This window comes from Melanerpes formicivorus, unplaced genomic scaffold, assembly GCF_026170545.1.
Source record: "Melanerpes formicivorus ecotype bairdi unplaced genomic scaffold, bMelFor1.0.p_v2 SCAF_6, whole genome shotgun sequence".
In the NCBI taxonomy this organism is placed as follows: Eukaryota; Metazoa; Chordata; class Aves; order Piciformes; family Picidae; genus Melanerpes; species Melanerpes formicivorus.
This window is the reverse complement of record NW_027142358.1, coordinates 34,196,733-34,213,484: the sequence shown is the minus strand read 5'-3', so window position 1 is coordinate 34,213,484 and position 16,752 is coordinate 34,196,733. Positions and strand designations below refer to the sequence as shown.

At 48.8% G+C, this 16,752-nt stretch overlaps 1 protein-coding gene across 11 annotated transcripts in view; it reads left to right on the top strand.

Moving 5' to 3' along the window:
* The first annotated feature begins 4,058 nt into the window (after nt 1-4,058).
* The window catches only part of FGFR2 (fibroblast growth factor receptor 2), a 106,847-nt gene continuing 94,153 nt past the window's right edge, over nt 4,059-16,752 (top strand). For 9 of the 11 annotated variants that reach the window (XM_068140392.1, XM_068140389.1, XM_068140391.1 and 6 more), the window contains exon 1: nt 8,851-9,104. In XM_068140392.1, coding sequence (XP_067996493.1) covers nt 8,930-9,104 — 175 coding nt within the window. In that variant the 5' untranslated portion in view covers nt 8,851-8,929. Of the gene's footprint in view, nt 4,168-8,847; nt 9,105-16,752 lie in introns of those variants that run through there. The other 2 variants (XM_068140394.1, XM_068140393.1) reach the window with 2 other exon arrangements.

Sequence of the window (16,752 nt, the reverse complement as noted above, 5' to 3'; positions counted from 1 at the left end):
CCAGGGGGCTTTGCTGATAAACAGCCACAAAACCTACTCCTTGATGGGCTGGGATCTGCAGCTCTCCCCTTCTTGTATGCATTTTGCTGCAGAAGAACTTGGTAGCCAGTCTGCTTTACACTCTTGTGGATAATTATTGGATCTCCTGGCATTAAAACAGAGAAATTCTTATCTCCATTTTTCAGCTTAGCAGCCTCTTGAAGTAACACATGGTGAGGACTAGTGATGGAAGTGTCTCAGAAGCAGTTTTTGTCTTAGGAGGGGTTTGTGTTTACATGAAGTGACTTTCCCCTAAGATGCTGACAAATATAGAGAGCAACTTTGCCTGTCTTTGAGAACAAGAATTTCAGCAGTGGGTTCCTGTGATGTGCTGCTTTGCCACTCTAAAAAGTGTGAAGCTGCCAGGAATGGGAACCATAAATACTTTGGAAGCCAGGTAAACAGTTGCTAGAGTTTAGGTGCTTGGAAGAAGTCGATGAAATGAAATCTTGGGCAAGTATTTAATGTCATCCAGCACGGCCAAGCCACAGGTTTGGACAAGACAGCTTGAATTACGAGGAAGAAATGTTGCTTCTCATTGTCTTGTGTGGAGAAGCTAAACTCTCAGTGCTGTGCATGGCTGAATTAATACCTAGAGGATTTCTCCCCATGGTTCTCTGAAGCTCCAGCGTGTGGGTTTTCCTTTTCTTTCAATTTGTTTAATTTTCTGCATTATATTCCTTTTTAAAATCAGACAGATAGGAATGTGATATGTTAGCAGGTCCAGCACCTGGAGAACAGATCAGGGATGGAGAATTTGCTTCCCTCAGGTCCCCATGGCCTCCCTTGCCATCTGTCTGCAATGTGGCAGGAGCCAGGGCTTGTTCCTCGCTGTGGTCCCACAGAGGAGCTGCTCGCCGTGGAGCCATGACTACACTGCTACCTCCAGCACTTAAAAGAAATGCCAGAGCCTCTGTAAGGATTAGAACTGAGGAGTGCTCAGAAGCTCTGTTATGTTTTTTTCCCTGTTTTTTTCCAAAGGTGACTTTTCCCACATCACTGGAAGGCATTGCATGCTTATCTTACCTCATCTCTCCATAGACACAAGCTCTTTGTCTTCTGCTTAACCTTCTTTTACCTTCATCCCTAAAAGCCCTTAATTTGGCCTTTAGTGGATCCACCCAGAAGCAGCAGGCACATTTTCACCTTGCCCTGCCAGGTAAAAGAGATGCCAGGTGGAAAGGAATTCATCATCTTACCTCTGTCTGCTCCTCGGTGGAGTTTTGGCTGAGCCCAGCTGTGCCTTTCCTGCGGCTGGAGCCCCTCACTCCGACCGTGCCCCTGTTGAACATTAACTGTATCCCTGCCTGCATGCGGAGGGGGGGACCAGGGTCCAGCTGACAGCAGTGACAAAGAGCTGGCAGGGCTGAAAGATTCAATTTAACTTTCTTTCTCCTCCCCCGCTTCCATATGCGAGGGGGGACAGCACTGTTCCTGCTTTTGAAACGTGCGGGTGCAAAGGAGCATTGGTGTCCTCATTTTCCTTCCTCCCTATTGATGTATCATTGCCAGGATGAAAAAGGACGTCTCAAGAGCTTTTGAAAAAATGGGTGACTACTCAAGACATTTTATAAAGGAGGAAGAATGGGAAAGAAAATAGGACTCGGTAGGGGGTAGAAGGAGCCTGAATGCGTGCCTTGTCTGTCTATTCTTTCGCTTGAAACCTGGAGCTGTTGTTCCTATTTCAGTTCAAACTGTCACCTTTAGTTCATGATGGCTTTACTGCCCTTGCTCCTGAACCTCAACAGATTGGGGCTTATTTACCTATTCACACTCTGCTGTGGAACCTCATTAATAGGCTTATTAGCCACACCATTCACGTGCAGGAGGGCTCACAGAAAAGATCCCAGCCACTTTGAGAGGAGGAGGAAAAAACTGTAAAGAGATTATGCTCTCATTCAGCAGCCTAACTGCTATGAAAGGCTCCCTGGGCCCACTGAGATCTCTTGAAGCCTAAATATGATGACAGAATTGATCCCACCTCCCCCCTTTTAATTCCAAACATGCTTCTGCTTTTCTCCAATTGAGGAGCTGGGCTGTTGTGAGCCACTTCAGGAGAATGCGGTTCGCTTAAGAGAAAGGGCTGCTATTGATAGACCGCTGTCTTTTCATCCCCCAGTAAAGAAGAATTTCTGACAAGTGCTTCCAGACATTGGAAATAGGTGTTCTGATTTGTCTTTATCTATCTATCTATCTATTTATTTATTTATCAGGGGAATGCTTCCTTTTCTTTCAGAGGATGCAAAGATATCGATGAATTGCAGCTTCCTGCGCCGGACAATAATTTATGTGAGAATCCCTTTACAAGGTTTTCAATGGGAGATGGACATGCCCAGAGCTGGGAAAATTGGATCTTGACATCTCAGCTTCTCAATTAGTCTGTTCAGATGCCTGATGCGTTAGGAACAATATATATATACACATAATAAATTAGCAAACAGTTAATAGAAGAAACAAAATGAACCCTGTGCTTCTAACCCATTAGAGATTGGCCTGCTGCCTTGCACACCGCTGGCCAGGGTGGGAAAGGGTTTTCTGCAGATAACCTCTCCGCAGGTTTTTGGTGTCTGGAAGTCGTGTACACAGAGTTACTGCGCAGCCACAGTCCTTGAAAATCCCCTTGATGGGTGCTGCACACAACGTATCAGCTGTGCAGTAGGGCTCCGCTTAAATAAAGTAACATTAAATTGATCAGCACTTGATTTAATTTGAGGCAACCACCACTTATCGATTTTCTTGTCAGGCCGATTCTACAAAGCCAGCATTACACGGGCTGTGTATTAGCAACCTTTTAGTCCGCGGCTGTCTAAAGCCAGTGCTTCATTAAGTAAGTACCAGGTTAAGTTATGCTGAATTGTGAATACCAATATTCAGCAGTTTTAAATCTGTGCGTGCAGGCAAATGATGTTTGCAGAGCTGTTTGCCAACGTTCCTGTTCAGGCACCACACACGCTGTTATTAAAGGTGCAGACAGATTGACAGGGCAGTCAAAATCAGGCTTTGCACTGAAAGGCCACTACCGCAAGGGCGATTTTCGTTTTTCAGTGGGCGTTATCCAGCCATCCTCTGTAGCTTGAACAGGTCACAGGCTGAGAGAAGAAAAACAAAATCTGGAGTTTTCGAGGCAAGTTGTTTCAATGGTACCATCTTTGTGTGAGCATTTCCATGCCGCCTGGCATCACCCCTCTGCGTGGAGTGCACCAGGGACCCAAGGAGGCACCATGCCAGGATGGTGATGCCACGAGCCAGGCCCGAACCAAACTACCCGGGTGGGACGTGCCCCGCTCCCCGTCTTCCCAACCCGCTGGAAAACTTTTAATGGAGCGACCCACGCAGGGCTGTGCGGCTTTCCTCCTCCCCACTCCAGCCCTGTGACCGCTGCGGGATGCGCTTTCCCGTTCTCCCGGGGACACAGAGGCTGGAGATGGAGCGGGGCCCCGGAGCGGGGCCTCGGGGCTCTCCGGGCCGAGCCCAGCCGGGCCGGGCCGGGCCGGGCTGGGCGGCGGGGGAAGGGGCTCCGCGCCGCAGCCGCGACGATTGGCAGAGCCGAGCAGCGCCGTCCAGGAAACGGCTCGGGTTGCAGCGGGGGGAGTGACCAGGGGAGGGAGGAAGGGAGCCGGAGAAGTGCGTCGAGAGAGAGAAGGAGGAGGAGAAGGAGGAGGAGGGAGGGAAAGAAAACCACCAACCCACCCACCGAGGGGGGTTGTCGGCTTGACGAAGCTGCGGCGGCTCGGGGAGGGCGGCTGGATGGAGCGGAGCGGGACCCGCGGCGCTCTGCTCGGCCATGCCTGCGCGGGGGAGGAGGCAGCTGGCGCCGGGCACGGCGGGCTCGCCCCTCTGAGGCGGTAGCCGCTGCTTGCCGAGCGAGGGGACGGGACGGGACGCCGAGCCGGCTCCTGCCTCGCCTCCCTCCCTCCATCCCGCCTGCCCCAGCCGCGTCCCGCGGGGGATGCGCCCCGCTGCGCCGCTGCGGGTTTGCCAGCCGGCCCCGCCGGGGCTGCCCGCGGACTGACTGCGGCCGCTGAGGAGTTTCTTTACCCCAGTTTCAGGGTGCCGCTGCTCGGCACCGCGCCTCAGCCCGCCTGTTGCGGGGGAGCAGAGCCTTCTCGCGGAGCCTTTTCGCTGCAGGTAAATGGCACCGGGCTGGGCTGAGCGGTGGCGGAGGGAAGGTGCAGCCCCTAAAAAAAGCGAGGCGGTTGTGTGGTGGTTGAGGACCGGGAGTCCCGGCGCTTCCCCGCCTCCCTGTGCTCGCCCGCTGCAGAGCTCCGGCTCCCGACGCGGGGCCTCGCACCTGGAGCGCGGCTGTACCGGGGCGGGCTGCGGCGGTGCAGGGCTCGGGCAGCCCCCGGGGCGGGCTGCGGCGGTGCGGGACCCCCGTTACTGCCCGACGGGACTACGGGTCGGTTTTTCTGTCACTTGATCGTCTTTTGCGTAGCGCGGCGGGCAGCCCGAGCAGCACCGCTGGGTCCGTGCCGGTTGGATGCACGGCGGTCTTTGGGGACAGTTTCCAGCGGTGACAGCGGGACGGTCAGCGGGGGATGAGAGAGGGAGGCTGAGCTCCCGGGGGAGCAGCCCCTCCTGGTTCGGGGACCGGCACCGGCTGGACGGGCCGCTCGGACCAGCCGGGAAGCGGGAGGTCCTCCCCCGCCGCGCCCGCCGCGGTGCTTGGGGGAGAGGGGCCGGCGGTACACAGCTGCCCCCCGCCTGAGGTGAGGGGGCAAAGAAATCCGTAGTGAAATATATATTTAAATGCAAAACGGCCCGTTCAAACAGGGACCCATTATGCGTTTGGTGTGAAACGCTATCAACATTTAAAACTTCATTGTCTCCTTTGTACCAAATCCCTGTAAATCTTCCACTAGCCTTTACTCATTTTCATCTGAAAAGCCTGTTTGGGCTGAATAGACAGCAATCAGCAGCCTCTGGACTTCTCTCTCTCTCTCTGGAATGTCAATTAAAATGCAGATTTTTTTTTCCCCTCTCCCCCCCCCATTTTTCAGTGGCAAAAGACTTGAGAAAAACAGGATAGTACTGGAAAGCAATTGAAAGAAGTTCAGACAATGAAAAAGTACTGAAGCTTGCAAGCTGGTTCCCATTAGTCCTCCAGAATTAATGTTTAATAGCTGCGATGCTCAGATTTGCTTGGAGTTGAACTGCGATGAAGAATCTTCTTAGATCCATGTGTGTGTATGTGTGTGTGTGTGTGTATATATATATATATTTATAGATGCATAGGTGTTCGTGCGTGTCTATGCGTATACAAAGCTGTGAGCATTACAGCTTCGCGTACCTGGCTTTTTTTTTGCGATGAAGCCACTGGGGCTTTTAGGGCGCTTGAGGTTTCTTTGTGGAGGGAAGGTCCAGATTTCATTCAGATTTTGCTGTTCCCTGCCTAACAGCGCAAGATGCCGAGGAGCTCTACAGTGAGCTGTGTATTGATTCGGTTAACATGCTCTACAAATTGTACTCTTCCCTGGGGAGTGATAAACATCTTATAAACAACAATGGAAGTAGATTAAAAAGAACACTGAGCATTGAATTTAATTAATGCCACGGCTGAACAAGTACTACTTGTTTGTGTGTGCTAGTGTGTTTAAACTGAAGTGCAGCTTGGAGGAATTTGGTCGGGCTCCCAAACCAGTCAGCTTTCCCATGCTTGTCAGTTTGGCAAAGAAATTCGGGCAGGTATGTGACGAGGTGAAAATTGACTTGATGAGCGAGTGGCAAGGAGAGCCATCAATCATTGGAGGCTGACAACTCCTCCCCAAAGTGTAGGCTGAGAAGAGAGACAGAGTTCCCTTTCAAGGGGAAAAATAAACACTACGCGTGGCTTTCACTGAGTCTGAGACTCCAGGAGGGATTATGGTATTGTAGTCAGGAAGCCAGAATTGTGGAGGCCAAAAAGCATGCTGGGGCTGTGTTCCAAACATTGAGATAGAGGTACATAATTATCCAGCCCAGGAGGTCTTTCCAGGGACTCGTCCCCCGGCGACTGTGGCGCTTAAACTGTGGAAAGAAGTTGGGGTTGTTTCATCCTCCTTGGACTCCGCTTCTTTTGGGGAAGGGCAGCAGCCCTCGAGCCCTGGCTGCTGTCGTGGCGGTAGAAAGTGGTTGGGCTTCATGGATGGGTCCAGAGCTGTGATTTTTGCTTTGCTATACCTTTGCAAGCCACGGTGTTGAATCTTTTTATGCTGCCCCGTGGATGTGGGGTCCCTTCTTTTCTACTGGCAGATGTGCAGGGGCAGAAGCTGGCAGAAATCTTCAGGTGAGAAGACCTGAAGTAGCTTTGTGCTGCCGTCAGGGTTTAGGGTGAGGGTAGGAACCACAAGCGTGCTTTCAATGGCATTTAACGTAGCCTAAAAATCTGAAACAGCTGAAATGTGAGTGGGATTAATGCTGTTAAAAGGCAGTCTGGAGTATGTAGCCGAGCTCTGGAATGTTTTCTTTTTGCAAATTTATGATTAAATTTTGCATTTATATACATAGGCTGTAATCAGGCTTTACAGGATGATTTATGGAAATTAAAGCAGCATTACAGCTAGTCTGTTAATGAGGGTTTCTAGCAGCTGTACAGCTGGGTAAACTGAGCTACAGAGCTGCGGCTCTCAGCCAGCCAGTCGGGAGGCTGACCTGGGTGGTAGCGTCCAGGAGGGCTTGCTCTGGTCCCTCACCAAAGACAAACCGGTTCGGGAGACAGAGCTCTCTCTGCTTCTCCACCTGCTCTGTGCTTATTTAGAGAAGTGCTCCGTGAACTCTTTGCAAATGTTTATGCCGTGGTCTGGTGGTGTTTTCACTGCAGATTTAATAGTAGTTGCTAGCTTGTGGTCTGGGATGCTTGCACTGTGCTTCAGCTTCTAGAGTAGGCACAGAGCTTTGAACTGCTATCAGCTGAGGTGAAAAAAGCTTGCCCCGAAGTGCCAGGGATTCACCTGAAGGGCCATCTATTAGTGACTACCCCAAGTGTCTTATGTCATCTGAAATCTGTTTCTGCTCTCTCTGGAAGTTAACTGTATGTAGTGCCCCAAATAAAAGGTGCCTCAACGCATTTCTGCGCTCAGCACTGTAACCTTGGTTTGCACGGAGCAGGCAGCAAAAGCCTAATAAAACCTGAGAACTTCTTAAGAGTTGGCTTTATACAAGGAGAATAGTTGTCCCCGTTTCTGTGCACTGCACGCTGAGGTGCCTTGTCCAGGGGGGTTTGAGGAGTTTTGCCTTTGTGCCTGCTTCCCCTTTTGATTTATTTGTTTATTTTTTCAGGGTTATTTTTTTCTTTGTAAGGGCTGAGAACAGGAGTGAAACAGTTTCTCACCTTGTTTTTGCCTTTCCAAGAGAAGCACTCTTGTAAGTTTCAGTTGGGTTTCATCACATCTGAGATGAATCATTGAGGAGATGAGAACAATTGCTACAGTTACTTGTTACAGTTACTTGTTTTCATCCCTTTACTGAGTTTGGCTATCTTTTATGTTTTGAAAATCAGGTCTAATTTTCTGCTTGAGCTGTTAAAGCACCCTTTGAGGATGCTCTTCTGACCCTCACCTGGCTTCTTAGTGTGGTGGCAGCAGGGCCCTCTGAAGGGAGTGCCAATTACTTTGGTCCTGCTTTTCTTTCACCCCATGCCTGGATTACCAGTTAACTCCATACAAATTACTGTGGATAAAGTGGACTTGTCCCACTCCCACCCTTCTTAAAAATAGATACCAGTAAGCATTGCTGAGGGAGAGAGAGAAATGTGTGTGCCTGCAGTTCAGCATACGTGAATGGAAAATGCTGCTGGGGAGGTCCCTGCTGAAGCTGGAGTCTTTACACAGATTTTAATTGCCTGTAATGCAGTGTAGCTAACCAGTACCCCTGTAAAGAGTGGACAGAACTCCCAGGCTCTAAGAGCACAGTGAACTGAGTCTTCTCCCAGGCACCCAGTACCAGAACAAGAGGACACAGTCTCAGGCTGTGCCAGGGGAGGTTCAGGTTGGATGTTAGGAAGAAGTTCTATACAGAGAGAGTGATTGCCCATTGGAATGGGCTGCCCGGGGAGGTGGTGGAGTCGCCGTCATTGAAGGTGTTCAGAAGGAGACTTGATGGAGTGCTTGGTGCCATGGGTTAGCTGTTTGGGTGGGTTGGATTGGTTGATGGGTTGGACACGATGATCTTGAAGGTCTCTTCCAACCTGGTTTGGTTTATTCTAATATTCTAAAAGAAGGCACATCCATAGGGGAGCTGCAAGTCGTGAGATGAAATGACACTTTAGAGCTTATCCAAGCCTGAAGAGTAGATTTTTTTTGTTGGTGTTTTTGTTCAGCTGTGTTTTCTTGTGGAAAATTACCGAATCCTTGCAAATTCAGCTAGCTGCAGAGCTTGCCTAGGTGAAGGAATGCAAACTGAGGCACACTTACATAAACCTTCAAACAATAACAAGAATATCATTTGTGTAATCGTGGTAATTTTGTAACGTTACAGGTGACGTGCCTGCACAAGTGTGTGCCTCTCATTCAGTTGATTTGAGATTGTTTTTTATTAACCTGTGTATTTTTGTCAGTGAAAGAGCTCTCTAAATATGTGCTGAGAAGTGATTTTGTGAAAACAAGGAGGGCTTGGTTACGCCTCAGGTGATGATGGAAACTGCTAACAGAAAATGAAAAGTCACTCACTTTTCACATATCCTTGAAGCTGGAAAACTATTTTTCCAATCCTCCTCCTCCCCTCCCTCTCACTTCAGCTGTGTTCAGGGCTTCCTGAAGTTGGTGTGGTTTTTTTTGGTCTCTGCTTTAAGGTGTTTTCTCTGACAGTGTTAAATCTCTCTCCTCCCCACAGCAGCAGCCCTCATTCCGAGGGAGGAGGTATTACCCTGGCCGAAGACACTGCTTTCTCTCCATGCTTCTCTAGAGGTGTTCAGATGGGATTAAAGTCCACATGGAGCTATGGAAATGGACCAGGAATTTACTCTAAAAAGATGGTCAGCTGGGATTTGGGTTGCCTTATCTGCCTGGTGGTGGTCACCATGGCTGGACTTTGCCTGGCTCGACCTTCGTTTAATTTAGTTGTTGAAGACACCACGCTGGAGCCTGAAGGTAAATCCCTCTAGAATCCTTAATTCCACACAAAGTAAGTTTAAATGTAAATGCCTGGACGTGTGAAATGGAAGCCAATATCTTTATATGCTTTGGTAGATCTGAGGCAAGTACCAGACTAGCCCTCAAGCGTGGTGTGTGTTTGCGTTTCCTTGCTTGCACATGGGCTGTGCTCACGGCCAGCACACACTTGTTTGATCTGATGCAAGCAAGTGGAGGCAGTGGTTGCACTTGGGACTGTTACCATGGTGCAGAATCAAAGTGTAAGGCTGAAAGTTCTCAAGAGTGGGGCTTTAAGGAAACCTGTTTCACTTGCATGTGTGACCTGTGTTGCTGCCTCAAGGAGTGAGAGGGCTGTCCAGCTGCATGTCTTTGTGATGGCCTTAACCTGAGAAGCTCAGAACGAAGTCCCAGTTCCTTTCAGACGTGTGGACTGAATGTTTAGTTTTGCCAGGCACTCTGCAGAAAAGGTGCTGCAGCTTTGTTGTTGTTTGTGCCCAGAACAAATGTCCCTATTGCTGTTAATACCCAAGAACAAGTGCTACGGTGTCTGGATGGCAAGTTCTGTCAGTGTAAATGTGGAGTAGTGAATAGCAAGGGCTGCAGGTTGTTACTGTGAAAGCAAAGGCTAATGAGACCTTTACACTGGGACAGCTGTTTTGATTGGAATCTCCTATTTAGAGCCTGCACCTGTTGGTATCTTCTTCTAGGTATAGCCCTTTGGAAGTGGCTTTCCTCTCAGAAGAGCTAAGGAGGGGCTGCCTTTCTTCCTTGTGAGCTGGTTGTGTTTAAGAATGATTTTGCTGTATTGTGTAAGATCTTTCCTGCTCTTGGGGAGCACCTCAGGGGGGAAAGCAGGTTTCTTTTGTCAAGTTTTGTCTGTCCTTTGGAGGAGTGATTACACTTCTAATATCTCAGCTGTCAAACCAATAGATCCTGCGAGCTTGCTGGAGAGAATTTGCTCTTTGTGTGTTGCCCACGTGTTGCTCATGTCCACAGGCACAGCTTTGTTTTTATTTAGTACCTTTTCATGCACAACTTACTGTTTCTACTCTCTGCCTCTAAAAATAGACCTGACACATCCTTTAGAATCTATTCCAAGTACATTTTTGTAGGTGGCAGGGGATGAGCTATGCAGGGATGATGAACTCGCAGAGATGACGAGCCCTCCTCCCTAGCAAGCGCTCCTGAGAAAGATTGACAAGGTTTAGCAATATTGTCATCTGTCAGTCACAGAGGTGGTGGAGAGGCAAGATCTCAGGGTTTGCTCCTTCTTGTGAAGGTACCCAGGGAATTAAAAACCAAACCCACCAAAACTGAAGCTCGTGACCCTCATCACCACTTCCTCTGTGATCTGTTAATTGCACATCTGGTGGTGCCTTTTTGGCTTGGAGTCGTGAATAATTCCAGTTTGAGATGAGCTGTGTGTAATGAGGTCCCCTCCTTTTTAGGGTTAACTCAGAACGTGGTTGAATGATGGGTGGAGTGTTTTGTAGGGAGCAGAGCAATGTAGTTTTGAGTGATACCTGATAATTTTTGGAGCTTTCTCAGGGAGAGAAGAGCTTTTATTATTTTTAAAAGGCAGGGTTTAAAAATATGTTTCTTCCACAGTGAATATCCAGGGGGTAGAATCTGGGCTTTATCAAAGAGTAAATTGTTAAAAAGGATTTAAAACTTCTTCCCTGGGCAGGAATAGGACTGACATGAAACAATTTTTGACGTGAGAACCCGAATCATTACCAGAAACCAGGAGGGGGAAAAAAGAAAAGGCAAACCACTTCTAAGTTAATGGTATAATAAGAGCTTTTATGCTGCAGAATACAGGGAGTTGGGTGGGATTTATATCTGAGATTTGGGAAATAAAACCTCCTTTATGTACTTCATTAAACCCCTTAAAAAAAACACACCTTCTCTGGGTTCCATCACTGCCACCCACAAGCTCTCTCTCCAAGCTGAAAACAAAACAAGAAAACCCTTCAAGAAATCTCTTCAAAGACAAAGCTGACTCTCTCTCTTAAATAAATAAATAGTAAATGCCAAAGATTTTGGCCACAGCTACTCTGGGGGTCAGGTGCTCTCCTAAGGCAGATCTTCAGCAGGGCTGCTGACTGTGCAGTCATTAGAGCTATGACATTTCATACCGGCTGAGAAGGTCCTCGGGGCCATGACCTTTGGTGACACAGGTTGATCTGTTCCTTAGCTTCCTTCATGGAAATGCCCTAAAGTTTGTCCTTGGTTTTGTTTAGGTGCTTTTATTGTTACTCTTTGTTGTCTTAGTGACTCAGAATACTCAAAAAGCTGTGTGCAGTGGCAACAGGAATGATGGCTGTGGCTCTTGGTTCTTTTGACTGTAAGAGAGTGTACTGCTGTCTCTTAGCTCAATGTGGCTGCAGGCACATTTGGAACTGTTTTCCTTCAGAGCCTCTGGTTAAGTGTCCTTCAGTACCAGCAGTATTTATCTAATAGGCTAATCAACTGCATGGAGATGTGCAAGATGTTGACAAGCTGCTTCTGAGCACCTGCAGTCAGTCCAAGCTTCTCCTGTGTGCTTTTATAAAGCACAGCACTGGCTGAGCTCTGAATCTTCTCTGTGACCGTGGTACATGTGCAAGTATTTACACTGAAGATGGTATCTTGAGCCATTGTAAATGATAATGTCAATATTGACAGCATGGGTGCTCGCTAAGGGCTGGATCCTGGCTGTGGTTGTTACCTGGAGCAGTGACGGTAAAATCAGAGGCGGCTGAGTAGTGTGAGCAGAAGCAGGACCTGTAGGAGTTGGTTTGGGGACTGTCAGCTGTTGAATTATGTCCTGCATCAAGTGTTTACATCTGTGTTGTTTTCACCCTAGGCAGTGTAAAGACTTTCTGCTTTCAAATATTTAGAAACAAGTCTCCCCCAGTGTGTACAAAGGAGCCATTCTCTTTCTGTGTACCCAGGCTGGGAAGGCCTTTGATGATAGCCAACGTTTCCAAAGGGCTCTGACCGCACACATAGGCTGAAGGGGTTACTTTGTGAACTGCATAATTAGTTTAGACATATATTTGATAAATACCAAGCTCTCCCTTGACCTTCCCTTGCCCAGGCTGTGTGTTGTCGTTCTGCTGGGTAGCTAATTTAGGCTCTTCCCCACGTGTGATGCCTTGACGCTGTCCTTGGAGCACCCCCTCGCCTGGTGCGTTGACAAAGTGCTTCAGGTCTTTTAATTTAGGGCAAGTTTCAGAGGACTAATTTGAAGCTTTCCAAATTTCAAAGAGCTATTTTTAGGCTTTCCACAAGGGAGAGACTAATTCTGTGTCCTGTGAAAAACACAATAGTGCCAAACGGCCTCAAATGTGCGTTTGGGAGGTTCCTGGAAGCAGCAGTGAAGAAGAGAGAGACCTTTAGTGAGTGATGTATGCTTGTGGTGGAGGTGTCACTTGGGCTTGAAGTGGGGCACAGCTGTTTTCTGGCACTAACCAACACACAAGTATCAACCCTTTCGGTGCAGTACCCAGGGCAGTGCCTTCCTTGTGGTAAAACAAGCCCTATGAGGAGAGGCTGAGGGAGCTGGGATTGCTCAGCCTGGAAAAGAGGAGGCTCAGGGGTGACCTTATTGCTGTCTACAACTACCTGAAGGGTGGTTGTAGCCAGGAAGGGGTTGGTCTCTTCTCCCAGGCAACCAGCACCAGAACAAGAGGACACAGTCTCAAGCTGCACCAGGGGAGGCTTAGGCTCGAGGTGAGGAGAAAGTTCTTCACCGAGAGAGTCGTTAGTCATTGGAATGTGCTGCCCAGGGAGGTGGTGGAGTCCTCATCCCTGGAGGTGTTCAAGAGGGGATTGGATGTGGCATTTGGTGCCATGATCTAGTCCTGAGGTCTGTGGTGACAGGTTGGACTTGGTGATCTTTGAGGTCTCTTCCAACCTTAGTGATACTGTGAAAATGGTTGCAGAGTGTGAGCAATAGAGGTCAGTTTGTGTAGGAGTGCTGGCAGTACTTAATGTCACCTGTGGTCGCAGTGGTTAGCACAGTCCACTTGCACATCCCTTGATATCTGATGCAACCGGCCTGGATACAGTGTTCTGAGGTGCTTCTCAGGGCTGCAGTGTGTGGAGGGGGGCATGCTGATGGCGTGGCCCTGTCCCACAGAGGGAGCAGCAGCAGCCTGCTCCTTATCCTGGAGTGCTGCCTTGGGTCCTTCCCATGCTGGTGCCACCCGGCAGCGAGGCGGCAGGGCTGGTGGGACCCCACACAGTGGTCATCTTCCCCAGGCAGACGGAGAAGCGGCACCAGGAAAAACGATGCTAAAAGGTCACCCAGGGTTCCCTTGTTACAGTATTTATTGTTGTGTAACAAGAACAGTGGCTTTTAATATCTCCAAGTTCTGATTAATAATTCAAACCGATTAGTTAAATTGGAGGGCTTTGTTTCTTCTCCAGGAAGGGCAATTATCACAGGCCATTACGGAGGAATGTGACATCCCCACAGCTCCGGGTGAGGGCTGGATGCCCTTTCAGGGATCTGGTTCAGTAAGTTGTTTGGCCCGGTACGGGAACAGCTAGCCGAGATTCTGGGGAATTGTACAAGCAGCCAGATTAAATCAGTCTTAATGTGTCCATCCTGCCTTCAGAATCCGCAGCAGCCCTTTAGCAGGGGCATAGTCTTAGGCTGACAAACTAATTGGGCATGGGGAGGGTTGTTATTTACAGTCAGTGTTGACGAGATGCTGGGAGTCAGCGAGGCAACCAGTTTGAAATGTGCACAAATAATTGCACGTTTCAGTCTCATCTGCCATAAAATTGCAGCCTTTTAGAGGGGAGGGAAAACCATTAGCTTCCAGAGATTTGATCCCTTCAGTGAGATCTTTTTCTTTTTCCTTCCTTTGGAGGCAGATTTTCAGAGGTGCTGCCTTGAATGATACCTTTGTGTGCGTGTGTCTGTTTGTTTTTAAAGCCACTCATGTAGATAAACCCCCAAACCAGTGACAACTAACTACAGTGGATGGATAGCTTTCTAATTTTCAAATAGCTCTCTCCCTTGGCAGAGAACTGGCACAAAAAATTCAGGCTATGGTAACTTCCCCCTCCCCACCCCGTTTTTACTTTGAAAGCAGAGTTGAGAATGAAATTGCTGTCAGCTGAAGTTGCACAAGGTTGTGTATGCAGGAGGCAGTGGCCTGTTGTGATGCTTTAATAACAACCACCATAGCAGAGCTCTTAATGAGCATTTTGCTGGGTCCAGCTTCAGCAGACACGATCACTTGGCTTTAAACAAACACCTTTGAAGCCTCAGCGTTAGCTTGGGATGAGCGTTTAGTTCAGGAACAGGTGAGAAAGCAAGAAAAACACTTCACTACCCCTTTTGCTGTCGTTAACAGGGAAAAATTCTTTACTAGGAGGGTCAGCTTTTCAAGCATTAAGCATTTTGTGAGTCCTCGAGGTGGAAGGTTTCCAGGGAAAGCAGGCTGTCCTTGAAGCAGAGCTCCTCAGCAATCTAAACCTGCGTTTTTGAGAGAACCATCACCCGCTGCAGGCAAGTTGCGTCTTGTCTGTTCATTAACAGTGCACCTGGTTTAACTAGGAGAGAAAATGAATTCCAGGGTAGTTAAACAAGTGCAGAATTCATGCTGAAAAGGCAGGAGGAACCCATGACATACCTGAAACCTGGAGTTCTGCACCAGCGTGACCACGAGCTTGGATCTTTGCTCATGGGCTGAGCTGCCCAAGTGGGAGCTTCTTCTGCAGTCGTGGTCAGGATGCACTGGTTTGTGTTTGCAGTGACTGTGGAGAACTGGGCAATACTTCATTTGGTGTGGAGCCTGCCAGGGTGAAAAATATCCTTACAGTAATTTGGGACCCGATGTGAAATTCAAACCTCTCTTTGGATTTAGGTTCAGTTTATAGGCTGCTTTTAGGGGCGGGATTTGGCATGGGGCGGCCCCCAGAAGGAAAGATGCCATCTTGTAGTACCAGGAACTGAAGTGAATTTCAAACTGATTGAAAGAGAAGTTGGAGCAACTTTCAGTACAGGCAACTCTTAAATGAAGACCAGATTTGCAAGAGTGCAGCAGCAGCCAGCAGCTCCTGTTGGAATTGCCAAACCTGCGCTGGGAGCTGTGCGGCGAGTTGGGCCCTTTGGAGTCCAGTCAGCAAAGCCCTGTTGGCGTTTCAGTGCTGGGGGATTGTGCCCCTCCACCAGGACAGCTGAAAATGAGAGAGTCTGTAAAAGGGGTGGATATTTGCATGGACCAGCTGTGCACATCTCCAGGTTATCCTTCCCCATCTCTTCATTGTCTCAGTGCTGGTTCATTGTTGGCTTTTTTTTTAAAGAACCTCTTTTTGTAGAGGTTTAGTTTTCCTGGACCTGCTCCTGAGTGTCAGAGGAGTCAGCATCTCTGGTACAGAGAGATGTCTCACGGGCTTTGCTTTCTGCTGGTTCAGGTCCTTGTGCTGCCTGTCACCACGCAGTCAGAGAGAGGGACAGAAGAGCAAGCTAAGCGCTGAGGCGCGCTCCTCGGCGCGGCTTCCCTCTCTCGCCACGCCAGGGTTATTTGCATTGTATTTCTTTGAAATGCCTGTAAGTGAAAGCATTTGGTGAACCTCAGCGAGGCTGAGGAGCTGTGAGATCTGACCTACTTTTCCTTCCCTTCCTCACATGCCGTTGCAAGTTGTGTGTAATTATTGCTTCTCCTCCTCGTGAAAGAACGGGCTCATCAGTTTGGGACGTTCACCGATGGCCAGAAGCGCCTTACGGTAGCAAAGCCACAAGAACGGAGAGGAGGGGGGAAATTCCTTTGTACCGAGGAAAGAGCTGGCTTTTGTGAGGCTTCACTGGGAAGGGCAGTGTGCTGGAAGGGAGAAAAAGAAGGATGAGAAGCAGGCTGGGGAGGAGAGAACGCTCTTTCGGCTGTGTTATGTATTTGGGTCTTTTATTTTCCTTCCTGGCTTTTCATGAGTTTCTATTTTGAAAGGAGTTCTGTGCCGTGGTAGTTATCACCCCAGGCTTTCTCCCAGGCAGCTTGTGGGTGTTTCTGAGTGAGGCCTGGGGTTGGGTGCTGTGGCTGGGCATGCCTTGGCAGCCTGCACTGACCAGGACGGGTGTGTAGGAGGCGAGGTTGTGGTTGGATGGAGCAGAGCTTGCTCAGAGCTCCCTGCTGCAACTCGGTCTTTAAAGGTAATTAAAAAGTTGTGGTGTAAGAAAACTAGGTAGGGTTCACGTTCCTCTTGCTTTAGGGTGGCCTGCAAGGGTGTGCAGGTGAGCTGCTGGCAGGACCAGCTGCTGGGCAGTGTGCTCTAGTGAGACTTGCTTTGCAAGTTTGTAAAGTGTCTCTGTGGTGTTGCAATGTTTAATTTGTTTCAAGGAAAGCAGCAGGGTTTGTAATTCTGAGTGCCACCCAAGAGTTCTTCAAAATCATTTTGAAACCTCAGCTTCAGTTTTGAGCAGCTCTTCGAGCTTGGGTTTGTTAAAGAGAGTTTAATCACGGAAAGTAATCCCGTTCAGATGTCGCAGCGTGGAAGCGCTCAAGTTGATGTGATCTGGTTTGCTCTCCAGGGAAGCACGGCTATGGCAGGCATGCAAGATTGACCTGGGGGCTCTCTGTAAAACCTGCAGCACACCACTGCTCACTGAAGTCCTTCTCCACACAGTTCATCTTCCATTAGTAGAGCA